At 41.1% G+C, this 25,755-nt stretch overlaps 1 protein-coding gene across 1 annotated transcript in view; it reads right to left on the bottom strand.

The window, feature by feature from the left end:
* Positions 1 to 1,786: 1,786 nt before the first annotated feature.
* Positions 1,787 to 25,755, bottom strand: part of LOC135494759 (uncharacterized) — a 101,965-nt gene continuing 77,996 nt past the window's right edge. Inside the window, exons 2-3 of the mRNA XM_064783029.1 lie at positions 7,057 to 7,303; positions 1,787 to 6,811 (exon numbers count right to left, since the gene is read on the bottom strand). Coding sequence (XP_064639099.1) covers positions 6,642 to 6,811; positions 7,057 to 7,303 — 417 coding nt within the window. The 3' untranslated portion in view covers positions 1,787 to 6,641. The remainder of the gene's footprint in view (positions 6,812 to 7,056; positions 7,304 to 25,755) is intronic.

Raw genomic sequence — 25,755 nt, 5'->3', positions numbered from 1 at the left:
TTAAAAAATGTTGAAACATCTGATCTGTGATAAGTTATTGTTAAAGTTTGAATTAAAATTTCCAAACCGTTTTCTAAAAAATAGTTTTCTTTAATTTTTCTCAAAACCTTCAAATATGAGTTAGGCAATTATGCTATGAGGCTAACGATTTTTTTCCGTTAATTTCATGTGTACTAATTTTAATTTTGTTGTGGATAGACTTTATGTTTTACCTAACATTTTAGAGTTATTTATTCAAAATAGATTCTTGTTCCCGTTTAATGTTTTGCGACTACCGCACTTATATTTTACATGCACATTTTGTTTTCGTTCTCGACGATTTTTTTTACTACTGCTTTATTCTGTTACTTGTTCCCGATAAAATATTTCGATCTAGTAAAAATGTGTGTGAACATATTTTTCGACCGTGTTATTTTATTTTCATTATCTCTCTCTCTCTCTTTTTTTTATTACTAAATATTTGTTCTTGCACTTAGGAGCCACCGCAGGTTAATTAACCCACTACAGGTTAATTCATTTGGAAATATGAACTATTTTTCTTGATTTTTCTCGGGTGGAATGACATGGTCTTGAAGGCAGCAAACATGGGTACATATTGTGTCAAATTCTGACATATCTCAGGAAAATGTCAATAACACATCAAGATATATCCATCATCTTTATAATATTTTCCATTGATAGTGTTATGAACCATGGTGATCACAGCAGTTGTTGCTTACCAAATTAGATCAATGTGGGCTGGTATAGAATGTTTTCACGGTCAGCCATGTTGGAGGGCAGAACAAGGATTTGTCATGCCTGACACAACTGAATCAAATGCTGTCTCGGTCATTTGGGCATATTTCTCTTGTCTGTCACTCCAACATGGCAGTTGATGACGTCACGTGAAACCACTCTCTAGCATTCGATAATCAGTACATGTTTGGATATTCTTTCTCCCTGTGTTTAATTTTTTTTAAGTTTGCTTATGACCACAAATAGGCAAACAAAAATATTTTGTTCCATTGCTCGGAAATATCATCATAGTGACAAAAATCATATCATCCACATGGACATGATCCATATATGAGAGTGTCGATCCATCCATATTGGTGTAAATCAGGAAGGGCGTGGCCCATTCCACCATTCGAACCCAGAGTATTGTAGACATTTGTGTGCGGAAGGTGCCCGTTCAAGTCTGTCAACTTTAAATTTGCTGATGGTGGATGGAGAAGCCAAGCGTGGGTGCGCAGTGTGTGGGTGTATGGCATGCGGTTTACTTCAGGGGGCTTCGATCATCGCCATCTGGGCTACCATATCCCCTGAGCGAATCATAACTTGGTTAGAGGTTAAAACATTGTTAAATGTCCATGGAGGGTTAATGTAGAACAAGGAGAAGGAATCCAAAGAGATGGTGGTGGATGGTAAGGTGAGAAATATCCGATTTTGCATTTCATGTACTTAAAACAAGATCGCTCCATGTACACAAAGCACTATAATTTAGTACATCGGGCGATCTTGTGAAGTGAGGAATACATGTATTGTGAAGTTTCCTGCTTTTCGGTACCTCCGTGATGTCTCTCGCTTCTCCCTAACATGCCTGAACCCATGGTCTTCATAAAATGTTTTAACCCCCGACTGACCAATGACCAGTGGCCTGTAGTGGGGTAGCCATACGGGATGCATCTGGATCCTGGTTGCAAACCCAATGGGCCCAGGTTGGAAGCATTATGACTCCCACGTTGTCCCTGCCGAGGCTTGCTAATTGGGTTCTTTCTAGTAAATAGAAGTGAAACAACAATGGAAATAACCATTTGTATTAAAATATTTATTTTACAGCATTGTCCATGGAATGACATGTAGCATCGTTCTCAGCTAAAGCTAGACATAGTATTTCAATTAAATGAAGAAAGGTCAAGGTTTCCAAAATAACAAAACTTCTCTCCAAGCAATAACAAAGACATTTTAGCGACTCATTCTGATTGAGGTTCATTCTTGCGTATCAATATGTTTGCCTTTGTTCTCTTCACTCATTAAACCTAAATTCTAAAAGGCCTTAGTCACAGTATATCATTGTTTCTAATACAAAATACATTACGCCTCGTTTTGATCGGAGCGGTCTTGGTATCGTAACCAATGACCGCCTGGGTAGGTATAAAATTCTGAATTTTAGCAGACGAATTATTTTCACCAAGAAGCAACGACTCAGCCCCACAAAACAATGTCAAGAACACGAGATTTTGAAGTATTCCCCGATATATTGGGATTTGTGAAGTAGGGAGGATACCCGAGGACTCTTTCGAGGTCGTCAGTCAGGATTCAGAAGAGGTCAAAGACGAGGAAATGGTAGAAATCGAGCTAGCAGACTGGGAATTCCCTTGCTGCGTGACGTCATCTTCACGAGCAACAATATGGCGGAGTTCCGGACACCAGGCTGGATCATTCTTTGACGAAAACGGAACATATATACCTTTCAAATCGTATTTAATTTGTTTAATTTTGAAACCTTTTAGAATAGAAATTAATACCTCGCTGTCGGTCATTGGTTGTATAATCAAGACCGCTCGGGTAGACCTCAAATTACGTCCAAAACCCTCGGCGAAGCGCCTCGGGTTTTGGACTGCATTTTCGGTCTACCCGAGCGGTCTTGATTATACAACCAATGACCGCCAGCTCGGTATTAATTCCTTAAACATAGCGGTGGTATATTGCAATTATCATCACATTGTAGTAGAGATTTTAGAAAATACTATAAGGAATAATTTTACAGTTTATTGATACGTCGATCACACAACAATCATAATGACCTGTTTTCCAAAAATCCAGGATATGATATTGGCCAGCAGGCTTATCATTAAAGTGATACTATGATGTGATTTACAACTTTGCGGAAATACGTCCGTTTTTAATTGTTGATCACAAATGTAAAGCTAAAATTTTCCATTTTTGATTAGATTTATTATAAAATCGAGGTTTTAATCGCGTCAGACTGGCCAACTGCCAAAGACGTTTTGAAAAACCCGCACTAAGTCACGTGACCTCATGACGTCACAACATGAACAAGTCAGACCGTCGAATATTTTCCTATTCGCTCTAGGAAGAAGCTATATCCGCAGTAGTTCACGTACGCTCAGGAAAATCTAATTAAATGAGGTCTAAAAATAGTTTTAGGAATACCATTATTATGACGTCAGTGATGGAATTTCCTGGTTGGACTTAGGACATTTATGATGAAATGACTAGGACTGTGGACTTGGGGGGGAGGGGAGGGGCCGTTCCTTCCCTTACTTCGTTACTTCGTTACTTCGAGATTTTTTCCAAATGTGCTGGAAGACCCCCAACGGCAGACGCATTTGGAGTTGGTTCTCGAAGTTGTGTTCCGGCGGAGCATCAGGAGGAGAAGATGAACCAACGGCTGGTGACCTCTTGACTCGAACTTCATGGTGACGGCCCGGTTCTTTGATAGGGTCAGGCCAGCGGAAAACCCCAACACCTTCAGTTTTGCTGGTGTTGCCGCAAAACATCGCAGCACAACGCCACCCGACAACCCTTTTCTTCTTCTTCTCCATAATCTTCAGTTCTTATCGTGTATATATTGTGTAAGGACAGGATGGAATGTCAATGGTCAATGGCAGTCGTAAATAAACGAATGAGATTTTTTTTTTCGCGGGAATGTAAACCACGTCGACCGCAAAAATGTTCATGTTGTGACGTCATCAACGAAAACGTCGTCGGCGTAGCGCGATTTCAACGGCATCGAAGCGAGCCGTCCGGGCGGGATTAAAACCATCAATTTCTCGAAAATGTGCATTTCGATTCGAAAACCTTACCGATTTATGAGAAAGTGACGTAGTCATTTGTCAAAAACAGCTAAAACATTATATGGTGAAATTTGACACGAGTTACCGTTAAAATAGAAATGTACAATTCTCAATCAAACGTCTGACAACAGACAGAAGTGAATTTCTCAAAAAGATGAAATTTGACGGCCTATTGACGTCCAAACGTTTTTAGAGCCAGCACATTGAGTACTTATCTGTGAGCCAACCATAATCTCATGCAGATACATTACTTCAATACACCTGGGCCCAGTCCCACGGGTGTCCGCAATAGAGAGGTTGTACTGTAATAATGTTATATAAATTTTGGAAATCACTTTCCGGAAAAGATTTTGATAGTTTGTGTATAAAGTTGCAATACATGTACTGTAGTTTGGTAGACCACAGTCAAAGTGAACTTGCTTTTATCTTCTCATTGCTTGTGTTTGTTTTCACCGCGTTTACAGATTATAATTATGTGGGATGCGATTGCCTTATCTTGATTGACGACACATTACTTCAATTGCAGTTTCGGTTTCAGGAGCCAACGTGCATGTTTGGAAACGCTTACGCTTATTCTATCTCTGTGTAAAACATTCAATCACTTTGTAGCCTACACCAGAAAACACCAAGTAAATATTTGGGGTAACGTCGTGTTTTATAAATGTTATACGCTGACAATCAATACTAAAAATGCCACTAACGGTATCAGGGAATGATCGTTGTCTGTACGTGCTAGCGCGATAACTTGCACACCTGGCGTCAGACCTCAGTATCTTTCTATTCATCAAAAGCCGTCTTTTCAATAGATTTATTTAATTAAGATCCATTTTGTAAAGAATGTTTAAATTTGATCCGGTTCAAAAAAATTTTCTCCTTTGAGAAATTTTACCTTTTTGCTCCTAATCGCATCATCTGGTGTGATTTTTGGTAGGCAGCACCAGAAATCGAAACTCTGGCTGTTACTTCTGGTTCACCGGTGGCTAGCCGGGCTTCCAAGTCGTGAGACAATCCATATATATAGACATCACCTCACATGGCAAATACCAACCATGTCCTTTATTGGCATGACGCCAAAATTATTGCCACGAATGGCCAAATGAGACGTTGGTATGTATGAGAACGTAAACAATCAGATGCAACACAGCATCATTGATCATGAACAGAGGCTATGGGCTATACTACCTCTCCACATCTGCGGCAACTGCATCAACCCCAGGACCCACGTGTGACCCCAGGCGGGTTTCCAGAAAAATTAGCCAGAATTGAAAACATTGATTACCTTTGCTGCCGGGCATCGACCGGAAATCAGACCTAACACCTTTTGGGGAAGTAGTAAAAGTACAAAGTTGAAGTTAACGTTAAGACTTAACGTTCAGACTATAAGTCTCAATACGGTTGTTAGATGCTGTCATCCGACTTCACACATTGAGCCCGGTCTATAAGAAACCTTTCAGAAGAACGCAGATGAGCTGCTCACTCAGCGCTGCAATCTGAGCATATGTGACCGATATATCCATTCATAAACCGGGGTGAAGTACGGCAGGTTAAACAGGGAGACATGCCCAAAGTCTCCTACCGACTGTCGTGTTTGAACCAGGGACCTACTCAGCGCTTGCCGCCACTTAGAAACGTCCTACTGGTCGAGTTCGATTGAGCGCTTAATAGCTGCTATTTGAAACCCCAGATTGACATCGGCAGAGATTGGGATAATAAATGGTCCCAAAAGCGCATTGAACTAATTGAGAAACCATGGTTATGCGCTATAAAAGAACCCAACATTATTATTATCATTGTTATCACATTTTGCACTTTTTCATTGGTGGCTTCTTGCAACTACCCTGATATGATCAGATCTCCCTGATCGGCACTCTTTCATTTTCTAACAGCTTAACTCACCCATATAATACCGGAAGTGATGAGTAGTACACACCAACACCATCCTGATCCAAAACTATTATTATTAATATCATTATAATTATTATCATAGTTGAAAGACCGAGTCACAAGTCCACATCAGTGGCTCATGTAACAGTGATTAGTAAACATTTTATGGATCCGACTCAAAATTAATCAACTAACAATATTGTGAGTAGGTCATCTTTTTGTTTGGATATGATAAGGCGACTAATTTCGGAATGTATGCGATATTAATGTTTACTCGACACATATTTGATCGGTAGATTTCAGAATTTAATCCGGTCTAAATTTGCTTTGCGTCCGCACTATCAGAATTTAATCCAGTCTAAATTTGCTTTTCATCCGCGCTATCTGAAGTTGATCCACTAAGAGCCAAATTCGCTAAACATTTTAACTGAACTATTTCTGTTATTTCTTTCCCACTATGGAAAATAGCTGGTCAGATTTCTGATCCGGAATGAAAGTCAGATTTAATCCTCCTCTAATGTCTGGGTTAAGTTAGCCTATCATGGCCAGGATCAAATTTTGTACATAAACGCAAACGAAAATTATCCGGGCAGGACCTGGCAATTTCTTGGTGTAAACGACACTATAGTCTACATGACTGCTTTGTTAATAACGCGCAATGTTTTTTTAAACAACATTAATCTGGTAAACTTGAACATAGAATATACATCATGCACCTCAGTATCTGATTTAACCGTTTTTTTTAATCTTAAATGAGTTGTGCAAGGAGGGAAAAGCTTTTCTTGTTTTGTGATTAAGGTAGCACAAAAGTTGCATTGTTCGCCTTATATGCTCGAATGCTGTCTACTGTAACTTTCACTTTCACTTGAATAAATCTCACTAAATAAATCATGAGTGGAGACATGTCATTCAGAAAGTAAGGGATTTTGTGAGGGCTTGCTACAAACACAGTATCGTTCACGATTCAAAGAAGTCTGGAAACCCGGCCTTTTGTCCATTTCGTTTGCAGATCCCCCTGATAGCTAATGAGCGCTCGTGAGCGGTGAAGCAGTAGAGGCCGCCATTGCAGGGACAGGAAAGGACACCTCCACATGACTGTCCTTCTGCACGCTTGGGCAAGCACGCACCTGAAACAAGTGAATGCATTCATTAGCATAAGCCAGTCGGTCTGAAGCCATGAAATTTCGCTTCGATTTAAAACATGATAAGAGTTGGATTTAGATCTAGATTTCTATTTAGATTAGGATTTCGAATTCTCAATAACCGACTGCAGAGCTCTCACAAACCCACTCTAGGTTACAGATGATGAGGGTTTATAGTACCCTATAGTAAGACAAAAGCAAGATGATATGATCGTAGTATCTGTGTATACCTTGACTCTGCCATCTCCCTCGCTTCCAGAATGAGCTCATACCCCGTTCCCTCTTGGCAGCCAAAGGAAAGTCATCGCTGCTGCCATCACGCCTCTTCCAGAAACTACTCACGCCCCTCTTGGTCGGGGTACTAAGGAAGTCAGCCACGCAGCACTCATCAGCATTGCAGTCCTCCTGAGATGAACACAGAGGAAAACGATATCGGCTCGTGGTGACTATCTGAGGGCTGGCTAATGCTACTGCAGCCTGAAAATAGAATAAAATCGCAAACGATCAACAACGAAATAACCAGGCGCCATTGTGCTCTGTTTTTATGCCTGTAAAATGACCAACGTACCACATGAGAACATGGGCATTTGGATGAATTATTAAAGACTGTCTCTCTGTGACCTTGAAAGTAAGTCAAGGTAAGAATAAAGTATCACCATGTTAAACGTTGATCAATATCTTGCAGTGGGTCGCGAACACGTGATAACCCATCAAATATGTTGTGGTTTAATGTGATATCAAAAGCTATCGATACCACAGTTTCTCCCACAATGAACTTTACAACTACATTTTGTTTGGAAAAAGTTAAGACGACCTCGATTCAAAAACCTGCGTGATCAAAGCACAGGCACCAAACTAATTGCGCCCAATCGGAACTGCGAGAACATACGAGGGTTGAGGTCATTATCCAAGACAAGCTAGCAACATTCCCGGTCTCGTGTCCAATGATCGCAGTAGGCAACGTTTCTGAGTGTCATTTCAATTCATTAATAAATTATACGTCTGGTACTGGTGCTGAGGTTGCCTCAATAATTCTCGGACGTTGACTAAAAGGAATGGGCGGCTTTTTACTTCATTGTGTTTGTTCTTCTTCCGGTTCATCAATAAATTATTTTTCTGAACGTGTTTGATGCTTTTCAAAATTTGTTTCAGCTCTAAGATAGTAATAAAACCCGCTATTAGTTATTTTAATACGCACAAGTCCTGGCTCGAAAAATCTTTCCCGCCACGTGAGCGCACGCCGAGATCGAAGTTCACGTCACCCCGCTTTTACGACGCAACGTCGTTTCCATTATCGTCGCAGTAGCGGGATAATCAAGCGCCAACAGCGTGACGACGGAACCAGAATCGGAAAAGCATGTTAATGCAGTTTTTTCTGAATTTTTGTGTTATTCAATGATGGAAAATGCGACTGTGGAATTGAAGGTGACTGGACAGCCGACCGATTGGTATAATAATGCCTTTAATACCAATGGTCCTTTAAACAAAGGCATTGTTATCGGCATCAGTACTTCAGCCAATGTGGGGAAGTATTGTCTCAGTGCTCATGTGCAAGACCGTTGAAGCGAACATTAACCCATTATCAGAATGAATAGAGATAATACTAGTGAAAACATTGGCCAGGACATTTCTCAATTGGCTTTACAAGGACTATCGGTGTCATAGGCGCTGAATCTAATTCGACTTTCGCTTGAGCTCGACCGATGATCATAATATGATTATTGATGACGCATCCACAGATGAGTAAATGTAGATAAAAGAAGGAAATGAAGAACGGAATGACGGACTCGGGACGCTCAGATGATTGATTATTATATTTTTGATAACAGGAAGAGAGACACATTACTTTATTTAGTTTAGAGTTCCTTTTTCAGGTTCACCGACATGCCCCTGCGTCCCAACATCAGTAGTAAAAAATACATGCTAAAACCGTATTAGGTTCATCAGGAAAAAAGACAGATTAATCGCTACCTAGATTGAAGCCGAACTTAGCATTTCCGAAATGATGTAGTAGATTAGAAGTGGGATGTAATAAAACACGGCTTGTCCTGTTGACCGGATGATGGGACGTCGACAGTAAGGCGGAAGTCACATTCTATGAAAGCCGTAATGTGTATATATCGGTCGAATGTTTTTTCTCTCCAATGGATAAAATGGTTTGACACACTGGGGGAATTATTTGGCTATGATGTACAGATCGCAATGGCCTTGAAACCAATTTGGACTCGGGCACATGAAAATCAAAACTCAGGCCCAACTGATGACAACACTCATAAATAATAGAAGGTATTCCACAACAGAACATGCAGAGTTCGTCTATAATCTTTGCAGATGCATTACTGATTCACCCCAAAATATTCTTTTCACAACAACAGCGGTTTACAGAGGGTTTATAACCTTTTAACTTCCTATACAGCTTTAGACCTGTTTGCTAACACATTTTATGAGTGTTGTCAGTTGGGCTGTAGTTTTCATTTTCATAGCAAAAAAGTTAATTTAGTCGCATTGCCGAGAAATATTAGATTAGGGACAAATCATAGCATCAATATTGGCACGATCTGAATGGGCGCTGTACACTCCAGCTTGGTTGTCACAAGGTATACAATATGTATCGTGTGATTTGAAAAAACGTTACGGTTTCAGAAGTCCGATTACGCAGTCAGTTTTGCATCGATATCTTTAAAATTCAGCCCTGATCGAGCATCGGATATTTTCAGTACGCTTAAATTTCAGTTTGCCAGGTGCTATATTAATGATATGGTACTAATGTCAAGAATGCAAGTCCAAAAGTGTGATATCTGATATAGAAAACTGCCGTGTTTTAGCAGGTGCTCAATGTGACCTCCTTCTTCCTTAACTGCGGTACGCCACGCAGAGAATTTTTCCAGGTTGAAGTGCTTCTTCTTCTTACTTCGTCCAAGGAATTTCATTCCAACTTCCCTCTAAATGTTATTTTAAATCCGCTTCAGTGAACCTTTTTCAGTTTTTCCCCCGATAAACCTTTTCAGATGGGGCGTCCCAGATCAATGGTGCCGAATCCGTTGGAAACAATATTGCATTTTTTACACGTACTTTTTAATTAAGCAGTACATGATTAATTTGAGGTCTATTAATTTGAAACGTTAGGTTCTTCTAGATAATATCTGGCCATATGATTGCCATTTGATAGCATAGGACAATACAGTATATAGAACTGGTGAAATTGGAAATGGGTTAGGACGATAATTGACAGAGTGTAGGCTTCTGATATGATGATATGATTATATGACAATGATAATGATAATGATAATCAGGTCAGAATCGATTTGTCCTAGTATTGGTATTAGTGTTTTCTTTTATTGAGACATGTTGTAATTAAGTTGGAAGCATATTGACATATTCCAGTATCACCGTGGTTGTATGACATAAGGAAACATAATTTCTGTTCATTATCAAGAGCCTGGAAAGATGTAAAGGAATAGGGTCGAAAACAAATCAATTCTCTCCTGATTATACAAAGAACATTCCAGCAGCAGATGCTTTTCATCTTCTACTTTGTTACACTAGCAGTTCAAACAAAGTCTCTTCTCAACTAGCTTTTAAAGTTTGCTGTGACGGCTCACCTCGATTTGTAAGTTGTGAGTACTTATTCTTAATTTAGTAAATGCCTTTCTCTGAATAAAGGAATGTGTGGAAATTACGTAGTTTTCTAGGGATAGAGCAAACTTGAAAAGCGTATAACTTCTCAGTTTGTCTTTCACACTGTAGTTGATAGAAAGACTATTAACATGACCAACTTAGTCTGACCATTCTGAACAAAATCTCGAGTGGAGAGATTGCTTCAGTTGGTTGTATATCTTGTTAGGGTTAAGAGCCCCTTTGTCGTTCCAACATTCTTGCTGGTGAAAAGTTATCAAAAATTTCTTAATGAACCCAGCCCATGTATCAGTTTTACCATGGCTGGCATAAGTAAGATATGCTTCATGTACTAAAGTTGACTTGTAAAATTTACAAAGACGCAGCCAATTTTTCGATGCATGTAAGAGTGCGGGGATTATAAATATACTGAAGAGACCAAGTTCACCCCTCACAGCTGTTGTGGTAGCACTTTTTCCTACACCCAGTAGATATTTTGCAAATCTTATAAGGATGTTTTCAGCAGATAAATTTTTACAAATTTTTAAAAAATTGTCCTTTTTGCATCCTTTCAGAAAATAAGGACTCCATATTTCAGAACAATACAATAGTATGGGCACAATCAGGCTGTGGAATAGCTTGAGTGCAGTAGGAATAGCGTTTCTAAGATCGAGCTGTCCTATTTTAAATATGCCTTGCGAGCCTGGTCACACAATCTTCAACAAGCCGGTTTAAACGAACCAGATGCAGTGAAGACATGGGATTGGACAACGTCCAGGAAGCTACCCTTAAAGATAAAAGCAAATTTCTTAACAGGGTATCCAGTCTTGTTAGTAAATAAGGATTTGGGTTTTAGTGAGGTTGACAGAAAGGCCCCACTTATTACAATAGGTTTCTAATTTATTGAGTGATTTCTGTAGTCCAAATTCCAGTCAGGAAGACCTAGAGAGGACCACAAAAGCTTCTGCAAACATAAGACAGCTCAATTCCGAGTGAAGCAAACTGACAGGGTCACAGGTGGCGTCAAAGATTTCTGGCAGATTCCGAACATACATATTGAATAATAAGGGGCTCAGAACATATCCTTGTTTAACAATCACACTTGAGTCAAATTTTTGACTGCAGCTGCCATTAACCATAATTGAATAGGAAACATTTGTACATTGTATATATATTTTGGATACAGGTCGGAAAGTTGCCACTTATACCAGCTGATAACAGCTTGTAGATTAAACCAGTTCTCGAAATGGTTTCATAGGCAGTTTTAAAGTCAACGAAGCAAGCAAATAAATATTTTTTGGGGCCAGTTGCATGTTCATCTATCAAATTTTAAGACTGAGAAAATGATCTGAAGTGCGGAATGTTGGTCTGAATCAAATCTGTGACATGGGCAGAAGGTTGTTATCTTCAAAAAATTTCAACAGTCTTGCGTTGAGTATAGAAGAAAATAAGTTCCCCAGATGACTGCCCACTGCGATGCCTCAGTAATTTGCTGGATTATTTATGTCACCCTTCTTGTGAATTGGTGTGAGAAGATTCAAACGCCAGGCACTAGGGAATGTACCACAAGCTAGAATCTGATAGAAAAGCAAAACAAAAGAGGCAAAATGATATTCTTTCCAGATTTGAGCATTTCATTCAATATGTGGTCTGGGCCACTAGCTTTACCATTCTTTAGACGATTTACACTTTTTATAATTTCATCGTTAGTAATTCTCATATTCAATTCATTGAATGTCATCCTTGTTCGAGCTAATATGTTGCTCCATGAAAGTCAGAAAGTTTGGATCAAGCTTGAAGTTCTGATTTACTAGATTTTTAAAATGGTCCACAAAATCTTCCGAAGAGGATTTGACTGTTTGGATTGATCTCCTTTAAGTTGCTTATAAAGTTTCCAAACGGCCTGTGGGTTACTATCATGCAATGAATCTAGATGATTGGTTAACCCTTGGGAATACATAATTTTTTTCTTTGAGATAAGGCTTTTATATTTCTTCCTATTACTCTTAATCTCCTCGAGGAGAGACGGGATGTACGGATTGAGGCGAAGCCTAGCACGAGCCGACTGGAATTTTGATTTATAGAGTTTACATTCAGTGTCAAACCATTCTTTGGTTTTATGTTTCTTTGGTTTCGATTTCAAGTTACATTTAGCAGATCTACTTTTGAGTTTAATCAAGTCAGCTGTTGAGGTGATAATACTTCCAAAAAAACAGCCTCATCCACTGAACACTCATTGCCCAATGCAGAAAATTCATCAATCTGTCTTTGGATCAAGGGGTTCATGATTAGTAGTGCGGATGACAATTTAAGATCGTCACCTGCCGACCAAACTAAATCTTGTAGTGAAACATTTCCCTGGTCAGCAGGTGTATTCCGTACAAAGTCACCAGTATTTATAACACAGGACAGTTTACAATGAATGGATAAGATATCAGGTTCATTTACATAAAAGCATTGGATGCTATCATGTAGGTCACTGCTAGACAGCATGTAATCAATTGTACTCGGCTGTCCAGTGTGACTGTAACAAGTGTATCGACCGAAATAGTCACCAAGGGACTTACCATTTAGGATACGAAGACCAGAGGATTTACATAAAGACATGAGCTGTTCTCAATGAGAATCAACCATCGCTTTATCGCAGTTATTCCTCTTGATGGGGACATCAGTTGAGTAGTCCATAAAATCCTTCACAGCATAAGTATTATCTTCCTGACAGTAGTCTGCTGTGGTATTTGTACGCGCATCACGGCCGTTAGCTAGGTAATTTTTACTTGTGGAGAAATCCCTCGGTCTTGTTACTATGAATAGCCTGCCGACCACCGCGCCAACGGCGGGTTGAGTAACCAAAGTGGCTTGGTATATAATAAGGAATACGACCAGGAGACCCGGGCTCGCGATTTTCAAAGTTGGTCAAGCAAATCTCCTGCTACACCATCGACGAGCCGTGTAGTTGGTTCCACATTGTAGCATACACCACCAAGATGAGAAATTACCATATAATTTTCCCTTTTCATCATTCTGTTTACGTTTATAAAGACTTGCTAGTTTCTATTCTTGGTTCATAAGAGTCCCTCGACGCAAGGGCCCAACGCGCCGCGTAGCGGCAAAAAAGCGAAGCTGGCGAAACATTTATAACGGGTCACCGTCACTTATTATTGGACTTATAGCACATTTACGGGGTTGCAACTATTTTGCTTTATAGTGTCACCAGGAAAGAAAAGCATGCGACCTAACGCCGATCTATTTGTATAAAGTGATAATTGGAAGGTATATAGTAGGAAATATCAATAAAATAATCATTCCATGTCGTCTTTTGAGGGCATTTTTGATTGTAAAAAATATATGTGTACGTCACCGTAGTCTCTGCAATGATAATTTTATGAGAGCAGTCTCGCGCAAGTAGAAGTTCTTTACCTATTAGTTCTTCACTTATTAGTCTCAACGTCTGGCGCAAAGCCAGACGTTTTCCATTACGATTTCACTACGATGTTTAACAAGAAGGAGCAGTGCGCGAGATATGCTAATGAGCAGACTTCCCTCGCTTGAGTTTCTGAAGAATGTTCCATATCGCGCTAAGCTCACGGCCGTTAGACAACAATGTGCCTTAACAATTTATTTGATCACATGACTCCTGTGGAATCTCCGATCTGATTGGTTGATCTGCAAATATGACGCCTTCGTGGTAATTTGCATGATTTATGAAGTCATTTCCCTTGACCAACTTTGAACGCGTTGATTACGATAATAAAAGGGAGGGACCAAAATCGGAAGTGAATAATAATTAGGTCATGTGCCAGGAATGGTTACTGCGTAATCAGTTTTTGGGTACTTCGTCAACTGGCGGAGAAATTTGCTGATGCGCCAGATCCCGTGCGAGTTTCTTCGATATTTCGCCGGAAAATCAGTTTAAAACAGGTAAGATTGGTTCATATGCCAAGAATTCGTACATGGTTACGAAGAACCCATATCGAGATATTCTTATGAACCAAGAATAGAAACTAGCAAGTCTTTATAAACGTAAACAGAATGATGAAAAGGGAAAATTATATGGTAATTTCTCATCTTGGTGGTGTATGCTACAATGTGGAACCAACTACACGGCTCGTCGATGGTGTAGCAGGAGATTTGCTTGACCAACTTTGAAAATCGCGAGCCCGGGTCTCCTGGTCGTATTCCTTATTATATACCAAGCCACTTTGGTTACTCAACCCGCCGTTGGCGCGGTGGTCGGCAGGCTATTCATAGTAACAAGACCGAGGGATTTCTCCACAAGTAAAAATTACCTAGCTAACGGCCGTGAGCTTATCACTACTGATTATGACAGGCGTGCAACGGTAGGTATCTGCTCCCCAACTTCCACCCTAATACGGTACAATAAGTTACCATTTGATGGGAATGGGACAATGCCCTCACTGTGTATGGAGTCATAGGGATAAGAAGACATTATTCATTAGTGTTGGTACAAGTGATTTTGCCCAAAAAGCATGCGCATTCAAAAAACAAAATATGCAAGGTTACGGTATCACGTACATGACCATGACGACGTGCAGAAAGTGCACTGGCCAGTGCATACCCTATGGCTATGTACTAGTAAACATGGTAAACATGAACAACATCATTATTCATCGGCAGTTCATTTTACTCCGAGCTTTTCCTGAAACATATAGCCATGATGATTAGGCCTACCATGTACCATGACCAATAACAGCACTAGATCATGTAGATGTCAACAAGTTCACATGAACCGTATAATACCGCATGGCGCATGTGGGGCATGCGTCTAAACCAAAGCCCCAAAATCACTTGTTTTGGTCTATTTCACTTGTGTTTCCCCCGTCTCCCAGTCCATAATACATTTACAGTTTACAATCCCCGATCATGGCCCAACAAAAGGTCATCGGTTGACTAAAGGAACACAACTGTTCAATGGATTTATAGTTGAATGCGATCAAACTACGTCTTTTCAATCGTGGATTGTAAATTTAACCCCATGGGCCTAGGGAAGGCCCTATAACAATACTTTTGACACAGTTATTATCTCCGCTACCTCCACCATGTTACACACAGTGCTCACTGCTGATTCTAAAATGCGCCACCTAGTCAAAACAGGACATATGTTCTTCTAGGAATAGATCTCTTTCCAATATTTCGTCATTCCACTATCGTCATCACCTCATCATACTTTCATTGACATTACAGGCACACATCCACAGAGCACTCTTCAAATCATCTACACAGTGGTTATCCAACTAGGATTATAAAGGTAATTTCTTAGCCCCACACAGTGGGTTTCAGTCTTGATAAAGGGGCACTATTGCTAGCAGCTAGGTAGGCAAGATAAAGTTAGACGAAGTAGCCGATAGGGGTCTCTCACCCCTCAAAGTCCGTCACAACTATTCAAGCTTGTACAAGGAATACATGCAGCGCTGACTCTAACAAGACCCAATGGGAATGTCGCACAGTCATCTGTCAAAAACAAGACCTATGTTGCAGTATGATCTCTTGCCAATATTTAATAATTGCACTATCGTCATCACCTCATCATACTTCATTGACATTACAGGTACACATTGACATAGACCACTGTTGCAGTCAACGACACAGTCGCTATCCAAGTAGCATTATAGAGGTAATTATCATTATCATACCTCATTAGCATGTGAACCAATCACGTCGCGTCCTTTGCGATCACGGCAAAGCCTCATGGAATAATGTCTTTCACCGTTGAATAATTTTTCATATTCCATGCCTACAACTTCAATTTCTTCATATTCCATGGCTAGAAGTTCAATACGAATATAATATCCAAGATAAAGTTACAAGAAGTAGTCAATAGGGGTCTCTCACCTCTCACTGTATGTCCACACTATTCACGCTTGTACGAGGAATACATTCAATGCTGAATCTAACAACACCCAGGGCCCTTACTCTGTATATTAGTCACTGGAAGATGGCCCATTTCACTCCTTGCTTCTACTTCACCTATAGTCTCATTGCAAACGCCTCAGTTCTATGATATCACATACACTTTCAGCTGTCATGCAATGCAACAACTGTGCTATCTGCCATCGCACATCAACGAAGAAGTGCAGCTGCCCACATTCCACCTCACGTCTGTCCGACCAGCTGCAATCCTCGAGGACGCCCCACTGTACCACGATTTCACTACGATGTTTGACAAGAAGGAGCAGTGCGCGAGATAGGCAAATGAGCAGACTTCCCTCGCTTGAGTTTCGGAAGAATGTTCCATATCGCGCTAAGCTGACCACTGCTGACCATGACAGGCGTGCATTGGACTGGTACAGGTTGGAACTGAACATTGAATATGCTGGTGGTGACGCTTTCTGATGAGAAGTTGGTCGTGACTGATGCAGTATCCTTGGACTTGTCCACAGCATCGTTCAATCATTGCTCTCTGTGCTGCCTTGATTCTGTACTTACACAAATACTAAGACCAAATGCCTGTTGACTGTGCTTTAAGAGAGACTGGCGCCATGCCTAGAGATATGACTGACCCCTATTTGCAAATTTGTATGACTTTATCTTGCCTACCTAGCTGCTGCCTATAGTCTCCCTTTAACTGCGGAGCACTTCAAAGTCGATAAAATGCCATGTTCCACCTTTTAATGTGTTCAGACCGCCATTTTCAAAATAATCAAGTCGGGACACTGCCTTCTAGTCTCATAATGAATTTTGCTTTCCTCAATAATAACATTTCTTCTTCTTCAATGCTTTCATCATTCCAAACTTCTCCTCCTCTGACTTTTACAGGGGTACAGTCATGGCAATCAAAACCCAAATACTGAGACCAAATGCCTGTTGACTGTGCTTTAAGAGAGACTGGCGCCATGCCTAGTCTCTCTTAAAGCACAGTCAACAGACACCAACCCCCTCAGACTCAGAAACCACAAACGCCCAACCCTTCCTGCTACCTTAATACTTCTGGATATGGGTTCTTCGTTACCATGTACGAATTCTTGGCATATGAACCGATCTTAAACTGATTTTCCGGCGAAATATCGAAGAAACTCGCACGGGATTTGGCGCATCAGCAAATTTCTCCGCCAGTTGACGAAGTACCCAAAAATTGATTACGCAGTAACCATTCCTGGCACATGACCTAATTATTATTCACTTCCGATTTGGGTCCCTCCCTTTTATTATCATAATCGACGCGTTCAAAGTTGGTCAAGGGAAATTACTTCATAAATCATGCAAATTACCACGAAGGCGTCATGTTTGCAGATCAACCAATCAGATCGGAGATTCCACAGGAGTCATGTGATCAAATAAATTGTTAAGGCACATTGTTGTCTAACGGCCGTGGCATTGAAGTCACCACATAGGTGACAGTCACCAAGTTTGATGTATTAAGCAATGTCATCTTCCAGAGCTCAAAAATATTTTCACTTCTCTTAGAAAATGGTGATGAGGCTGGGCTTACATAAGTTGCCGCAGTAAATAAATCACGTTTAAGTTTAAGGAATGATTTTGAAAGTTTTATCCATGAAATTTCGCTATTAGAGGCTGGTATGGTTTTTATTCCACCTCTAATATCGTTTTTTTATGCCAATGGCAATACCGCCAAAGTTGTGTAGTGCTTTTGGATTTGTTGGTCTCATATTTTGGAAAATTCAATATCCCGGAAGAGATAAAATATCATTAGGTCCACAATGTGTTTCAATCAGACAAAATATGTCATATTTAAAAAACAATTCTTGAAGTTATGAATCGTCTCATTTACAAATCCTCTGGTCTCCTATCCTTTTGAAAACACCATCAATATTCCATGCTGTAAGTGTCAACATGGTGGCTGACAGAAGAATGAACCTTTGAGATTAAAGGTCACCTGCAACACTCTTTACCTTAGGGAAAAAATGATAGGGCATAAGATAACAAGCACAGTGGTGAAAACCGCATAAAAAGCAAACTACCCATCTTCAGGTTATGGCAAGTAGAAAATTCAAACATTCCAGGTGGTGCAGGAAGGACAAACTGATGATGTAGATTGTGCTGTACTGAAAAGTTTTTTAGAGTTTCATGCCTATATTTTAAAATTGCACATTTACCTGTTCCCTATAAGCTCATACCTGTGACAAGGTAATTAAAATATAAGCATGAAACTATCAAAACTTTATTTCAGTACAGCACAATGTACATCATTAATTTGTTCTTCTTGCACCACCTGGAATGTTTGAATTACAAACTGCTATAACTTTAAGATGAGTAGTTTGATTTTTATGCGGTTTTCACACTTGTGTTTCTTATGTTATGCCCTATAGTTTTATACCCCAAGTTAGAATTTTAATAAAAGCATTTCAGGTCACCTTTAAAATAACAGTATGAGAATACGTGGAGGACACGAATTACAATAAAATTAATAATATAAGTATAGATAAACATTTTGATCAATCAATCAAAGGTAAAAACATTTAACATAGTAGCAGATGATACGCAACACATAATATGATTGCGCCATGCTACATTATTTTAGTTTAGTTGAGAATTACCATGATAACTGGATATTATGTTGGGACAATAGAAATATAAAATAAATGTACAGTACAACATAATAAAAATACATGAACGGTACAACACAGTGTTAATCTTCACTTCAGATCAAACCTAGTGTCTTCTAGCACCACCGATCCTTAGGTTGTCAATCAGTTGTTGAAAACCTTCGAGGAATAGGTTCATTTCATGACCAGGCTTGGCGTGGCTATTGTTTTTCGAGTGATAGTCTTTGTTTGCTGTATAGCCCCGATCATAAGACCGACCTCGACGTGGAGGAGAGTAACGCGAGTAGCGTTCAGATGTCCTGTATGTAGTTTGATGTTGACGAGAGGGAGAACAACGCTCAGAGTTTCTGTGCATCAATTGGTTGTTATCCGAAATATCCTGGCGAACTGTGTTGGGTGCAGAATACTCAGAATAAACCTCTAGACCCAGGCTTGAACACAGACTTGTAGTGACGGACCATTTTTAGGAAGGAACGGTCCTTCAAATCAACACCATCCTTGTGAAACTGATCGCGCTGGACAATAGATTCGTGCGGAATGACTGCGATATTGGCCATTTTTGCAAGGGCGCTGTTAAAAGGCTTGACTATGTCATTATATACCTTGCAGGCGGTTCGTTTCATAACCTGGCACTGGCACTCTTGCACTGGCACTGGCACTGGCATTGGCAGCGTTTTTGCAAGAAAATACAACAAAATATAGGTTCTACGTCCCATAAAATGCAATTGGTGAAAACCGATGAGGATTGCAGCTCATTGTGTCCGTAAAAATCATTGACTTTTAAAACTTAACCGAATTCCTTTCTAAAGCCCCCCTGTGCAAACGTGGCTGCCGGTTGCAGACAATACCTTATGCCATGCGCAGATAGCCTGACATTTTAAAAGGGGTGTGCATGGATCTCTAGCTTCAACTGGAAGAGGACAACCGGTAAATATTTGGGCCAATATTTGTATCAGAACTAGGCCTACTGTGTTCAGGCATGGATTACGATCTCTATGATTCAGATTTATGTCTAATATCAACGTGTTTTTATGTCCGAAAATATATAGTCAAGGTCATCCGATAATCGTATGACGATTTGTACAAAATCTAGTCTGCAGACCAGAAATCACCTTGGGGCCAGTGCCAGTGCCAGTGCCAGAGTGCCAGTGCCAGGTTTTGAACCGACCCCTTGCAGGCCTCAACTTCGTTGACCGCATTCTCGTTTCTCGCATTTGGGAATCTTGGTAGAGCGTTTGAAACACAGACGGCAGTATACTGAAAGGAGTCTTTGCACATTTGTACGAAGTCCTCGGTTTTGTGAATACAGTCCTCACTCGCCATATTTGAAAGTGCATTGTCCGCAGTGTGAAGGACTATCACATTTGCTTTAAGATGCGCAGAATTCCTCTCAACAAACGTAGTCGCCCCCTCTATATGCATTCCAGAGTGTGGCGAATTAGTTGTCCTCGATCCGAGTAAAAAACCTAGCACCAGGCCACCTTTAACACAGGACGCAGTCTTGGTAAGTGTTATTCTGAAAATCTTAATTATAAATAATGGCTTGTGTTTATTGTTTTCTGTTATTCCTGGTCACAGATGTGACATGCATTCGTGCGACTGACGGCGCATTGTCCAGTCTCCCAGAAAGCCCTTCCATCTCATATTCGAGAAACTTCGGCTAATTAAACATGTTGTTCCCCCGCAGGCATCACCGTTACTCTAATTTAACAGGCTAGTGTGGTTATGAATAATAATAAGACGTTAATGATCCTATCCCTTGTTTTATTATTGAGACAAAGGTGCTTCAAGGTTTGTTCAATCATCGATTCCTTGACTTTGCACCATTAGTTCGGAACTTCGGGCATGAGGAGGTACATTGTGTTTTAACAGTGTTGCTTCATTTTTATTTGAATAACTTATGTTTTAATCAAAGTGTGCCTGCACAAATCATACCATCATAATCTGATCATGATGCCACCTTTGACCAAGAACCAGAAATAAAACTATCAGAAACTTGCTTGTAACACCCACCCGCGGTGCAATCTAAGGATACTGATACATATGATGGTGAAGATAGTGCCCACATGGATGTACTGTAGTTTCATGAAAACAACACCACTTCATTAACAGCCGGTGTCGCCGCCCCTGACTCATAGGGTGGCGAACAGAGCTGTTGAGAAGGCCGATCATTGGCTGTGATTCCAGAGAGGGTTGTCCAGGCCTAATATCCAATATTCTTCAGTTTCGAGTCCAATCCTTATTGTTTGGGTTGTTGAGACCGATTCGTAGGTCTCCTATGAATGGGATATGGGATCGGGCTATCGGCCATTGTACTGAGTGTCCCAGAACATTTTCAACTAATCGTCAATGGTAGTGTAAAGGGTGTCCCAGTGCTAATGGCTGATAGTGTATAGGGTGTCCATGAAAAAAGTCCAACTGACATATTGGCTTCTGCTGGTTTTAGGGACTGACCTGCCCTTTCAAAGTGATGCTCTGCTAAGGGAGGTAATGGAGCATATCTTCGGGTCCTATCATCCCTTACCAGCTTCGGGCTTTCAAAGATACTTTGCAGTGCGAAATTGGTAAGAATGAGAAGTTGTCCGTCACATACAGTATCTTGAGACAAAACCGAACATCCCTCTGAATGTAGTCTTGTCCGAAGTGATCAGTGAAGGAATAAAAAAGAACGATGCAAATCCCGATTCAGGTTTTTTCAAAGCTAAAGATACACATTATTAGATTGTCCAGCTTTCAGAATCGTACCAACAATTATTCACAACACCCACAGTCAATTCAAGTCCATCACAATGTCCTCCTCGACTACATTCACGAACTCTGGTCCATCCACGGCAGTCTCCTCTTCCTCCTCCAAGATAGCATGTGGTCCAGCTTCGATGCTTCAAATCAGTTGACGATAACGTCCTCATCAACACCATCCCAGGCATCTCTGATGATGTTGGTCACGTCTCTCAGGCCGATGTGAGGGCAGTCTCCTCGTTCGTCCGTGTGGTCCTTCTTCCACGATTTCCGTAGTTGCCGTACGTGACATTTGAAGGACTTCATGACTGCAACGTCTAACGGTTGTACGAGGGATGTGCAACCAGCAGGTACGTAATCCAGGCTGCCTCTCATGTCGCGGACTCTCGTCCGGAAGTTCTCTGTCCGGTGGACCCGATAATGATCGATGATTAACAGGAACTGGTCGGTCTCGTTGTCGGTGACGTAGGGTGATAGGACTTCATCTAACCAGTGGTGCACCGTTTTCTCCCTCATCCAACCAGTTTCCGATTGGGTAATCTTTACATCTGCTTGTGGGTTGTCTTGGAGGGCTGCAAACACACGGACGAAACCTCTTCTGGGGAAGGTGATGTGCGCCGGCAACTTTTCTCCAGAGGCTGCGATGCAGAGGGTGACGGTGTATCCCAGCTTGGTATTGGACCTGGATGATCGGACGTCTATGGCCTTCTCCCCCGTGGTGTTTGCCGTGTACATGGTTCTCATATCAAACAGGACAAAGGTTTGGTCCATGTTAAAGAAGAACCGCATCTGTATATCAAGACGATCGATGCTCCCAGTAACCGCATCTCGGAAGGTCTGGATCCTTGCAGCAGCATCAGCGGGGACGGTCGTTGTATTCTTGGTCACCTTCCGTAGGGACACGTGGCGTCTCTTTATCAAGCACTCCACCCAGCCTATGGATGCGTTGAAATCCCATAGCTGAGGGCGACAATGCTGAATCCCTTCTCTGACATCTTGGGCTAACTCATTCCACCAGCTTTGCCACACTACCAACGCCTTATCTTGAATGTCGAGAACGGAGACTGCGAGGCGACGCTCTCTCATCTGCTGCAGCCATTGGTAAAGCTGGTCCTCAACCTGTGGCCATAACGGATCACGGGGCTCCATCACCGTCTTCTTCCGGCCATGCCCTTGTTCTTGCTTCTGCTCGAGGTCCTCGAGATTCCACCTTCTAAACGTCTCACAGGGGATGTTATAGTGGGCGGCAAACTCTCTCTGCGCACCGTACCGTTCACCAGTGCCTCCTTCTGGTCTCTCAGGTAGGCACGTTTTTCTGTCACGGTGTAGCGCCGGCGTCGTTTTCTCAGCAGCTCTACAGCATCCATTGTCGCACAGGTTGTCTGCAATGTGGGTACCCTCAGTGGGACTTCATTTATAGGCCTAATAGGTCCTAGAATTACACAAGAAAACCACAAATCCTAGAAACTTCGATTCTGTTTTCTCCCACGTAGGCCTAGGGAGTCTAAATCAAAAAAGAGGGTTGTAGAAAAACAGAGGATGAGCTCCTCGTTTTTCTTCGGAATTTCGTGACTTCTATCATTGCCTGAATCTCAGTTTGCTTTACTAATACAAGCATTCGTAGATTTTCCTTCAGAGTTTCAATAAGGACTTTTTTTGTTTTAGGGGGTTTGGTACAATTTAAAAGGTGCTTCAGTTTTATGAGACAACCTGTATAAACGGTCGGCGATTGGCCTTACCATTTACGTCATTCCACATGCGCACTCATCGACCAGTAGGCCCACAACACTTCGAATCAATAGGGCTGCGGTAATAAGTGGTTTAGCGTAACCGTGACAGCTCGGCTGAGCCGTCACTAGTTACCGACCGACTGCAAGGGCCAGCGAAGTCACTCATTGGTTACCTCTGGTGAATAGACTCGAGAGAAGAGGCCGGCTTGTGCTAAAATAACTTTGATGTATAAAGCAGTTTTAAAATGCCAGGTTTGTAAGACTAAGCCCCAAACAAAAAACCGAGAAACAACGTAAGACGCTATGATTCATTTCATTCTTGGTTCAGCGGCTGTTTCGTATCATTTATTGGCGGACTTTGTTGTTATCAACTAAAAGACAATAGAATGAAAGACAACTTACATAAGAAAGGGTTTTTACAGAAAAACATGAAAATCGGTGTCTATATTTCCTCATAATATACCGGGTGGTCCAGAAAAAAATCAACCGGATACTTCCAATACCAGGGGATTTAAACCATTGATACCAGTGGATAGGGAATCTTTCTAGAAGAAGAATGATACCAAGATCGACCGATTCTGTTTAGTAGTTTTTGTTGTAGAAACGTTCTTGTGAAGCAAGTTTGGAGTCCCCTGGCCAGGTTCAATGCAGGAAAACAAAACGCTTCTGTTGTAGGTTACAGACATCTCGGTGGTGTGCTGAGGGCTGGCCATGCTAACACGACCTTTACTCAGTTGCAAATGGTCAGTAGGAGCCTTGTCGACATTTTCACATATCAGTAGTATTACCTAACATTTAATCCACCTACTTATTGAGTTCAATTTACCGGTACAGTTCGATTTTTCCTATGCGCGAATGAAACCTGTCTGTGCTTCACAAACTAGGCTCAAAAACAAAAACTACTAGACCAAATCGGGAGGTCTTAGTATCATTCCTCTCCTAGAAAGATTCCCCATCCACTGATATCAATGGTTTCAGTGGAAGTATCTGGTTACGTTTTTTTCTGGACCACCCTGTATATCAACATTACATTCAAAGTTCGGTACTGAAAGATACTTGACGAACCGAAAAAGCGGGGGGATTAGGGGGCAACGATCACCAGCAACATGACCAAAGTAGAAAAAACAAGCTTGGATCGAGAGGCAACAATTTCTAAAAGCGATGTTTCTTATATCGTTATTTGTTCCTTTTTTCGAGGCACCAGGCAACAACATTGCTCAAACATTAAGGGGGGTTCGGGGGTGCTCCCCCGACCTAAAGGGGGGCTCACTAAGTCCTTGACTTTACATATTAAGCCCCCCTCTTAGGAGGGGCTCTTAAGATACACGTGTGTGCGGGAGTATATAATGAATGATTAGAAATAAAGAGAGAAACTATTGTATATCCAACAAACAATTTTTTTTGGTTTTTCAAAATGGCGCTGAATAAATAAATCAGACCAGTTGTAGCGCTGAATTATAAATCAGACCAGTTGTAACAGGTTACGAGAACATCTAATTTAAATCTTCATGGGAATTCGCTACATATGCCTAAGAAATTGGCCAATTATATTAATATTTTTATTAGAGGAATGTCCGTCCTAAATCATGACAGAAAAGGGTGGTTTATTTCAATTTTGTGTCGACATGGTCGAGGTCACGTGACATAAACAAAACAATCGCACACACCCGTCCAAAAAAGGCACTTTAAGAAAAACAAATACGTTTCTCCTGCTTAAAACACCACTGACGAGCAAGTTATTTTAGTCTACTACCCAAATCTGAAGTATCAAAATGAATTACAAACTAGAACTAGCTCTATTTAGCAAAAGTTGCGTGAAAAATTCGGGTGAGCGACATTCTGAACCCTAGCGGCCAATAATTAAACTACTTTCAGCCGTCTGCTCCGGTCTCGTTAGGGAGTTTTTCCCAAATGTACGCGATGATGACGTGCCCCATTAACAGGACGTAACATCTATTTTAAAATGCGTTTCCAAAGTGAATGCATGAGGACAATCCATTTATGTGTCGTATATCACTGGAAATGCCCGATTCCCGTGAATAAGGACAATCACAATGTATTACATTACCAAAACAAAAATGTGTCGGAAGGAACTATATGGATGGTCCCATCGCACCCCCCCCCCCCCTCCAGCAGTATGACACAGAAGGGCTAGTTGACTGTCCACCGGGGGGGGGGGGGGTTGGGGGGAGCTTCCCCCCAGCGCACTGGTAAAAACCTATGTCGACGGAGGGGGGTTTGGAGGGTGTCCCCCATTGTAACAGCTGTAGTTGTTAGAGCTTGCACTTAACATATGCTCGAAGGGGGGTTCGGGGGGAGC

Source organism: Lineus longissimus, chromosome 10 (genome assembly GCF_910592395.1).
Source record: "Lineus longissimus chromosome 10, tnLinLong1.2, whole genome shotgun sequence".
Taxonomy (NCBI): domain Eukaryota; kingdom Metazoa; phylum Nemertea; class Pilidiophora; order Heteronemertea; family Lineidae; genus Lineus; species Lineus longissimus.
Note: the sequence above shows the minus strand (reverse complement) of the source record. Positions and strands in the feature narration are given on the sequence as shown.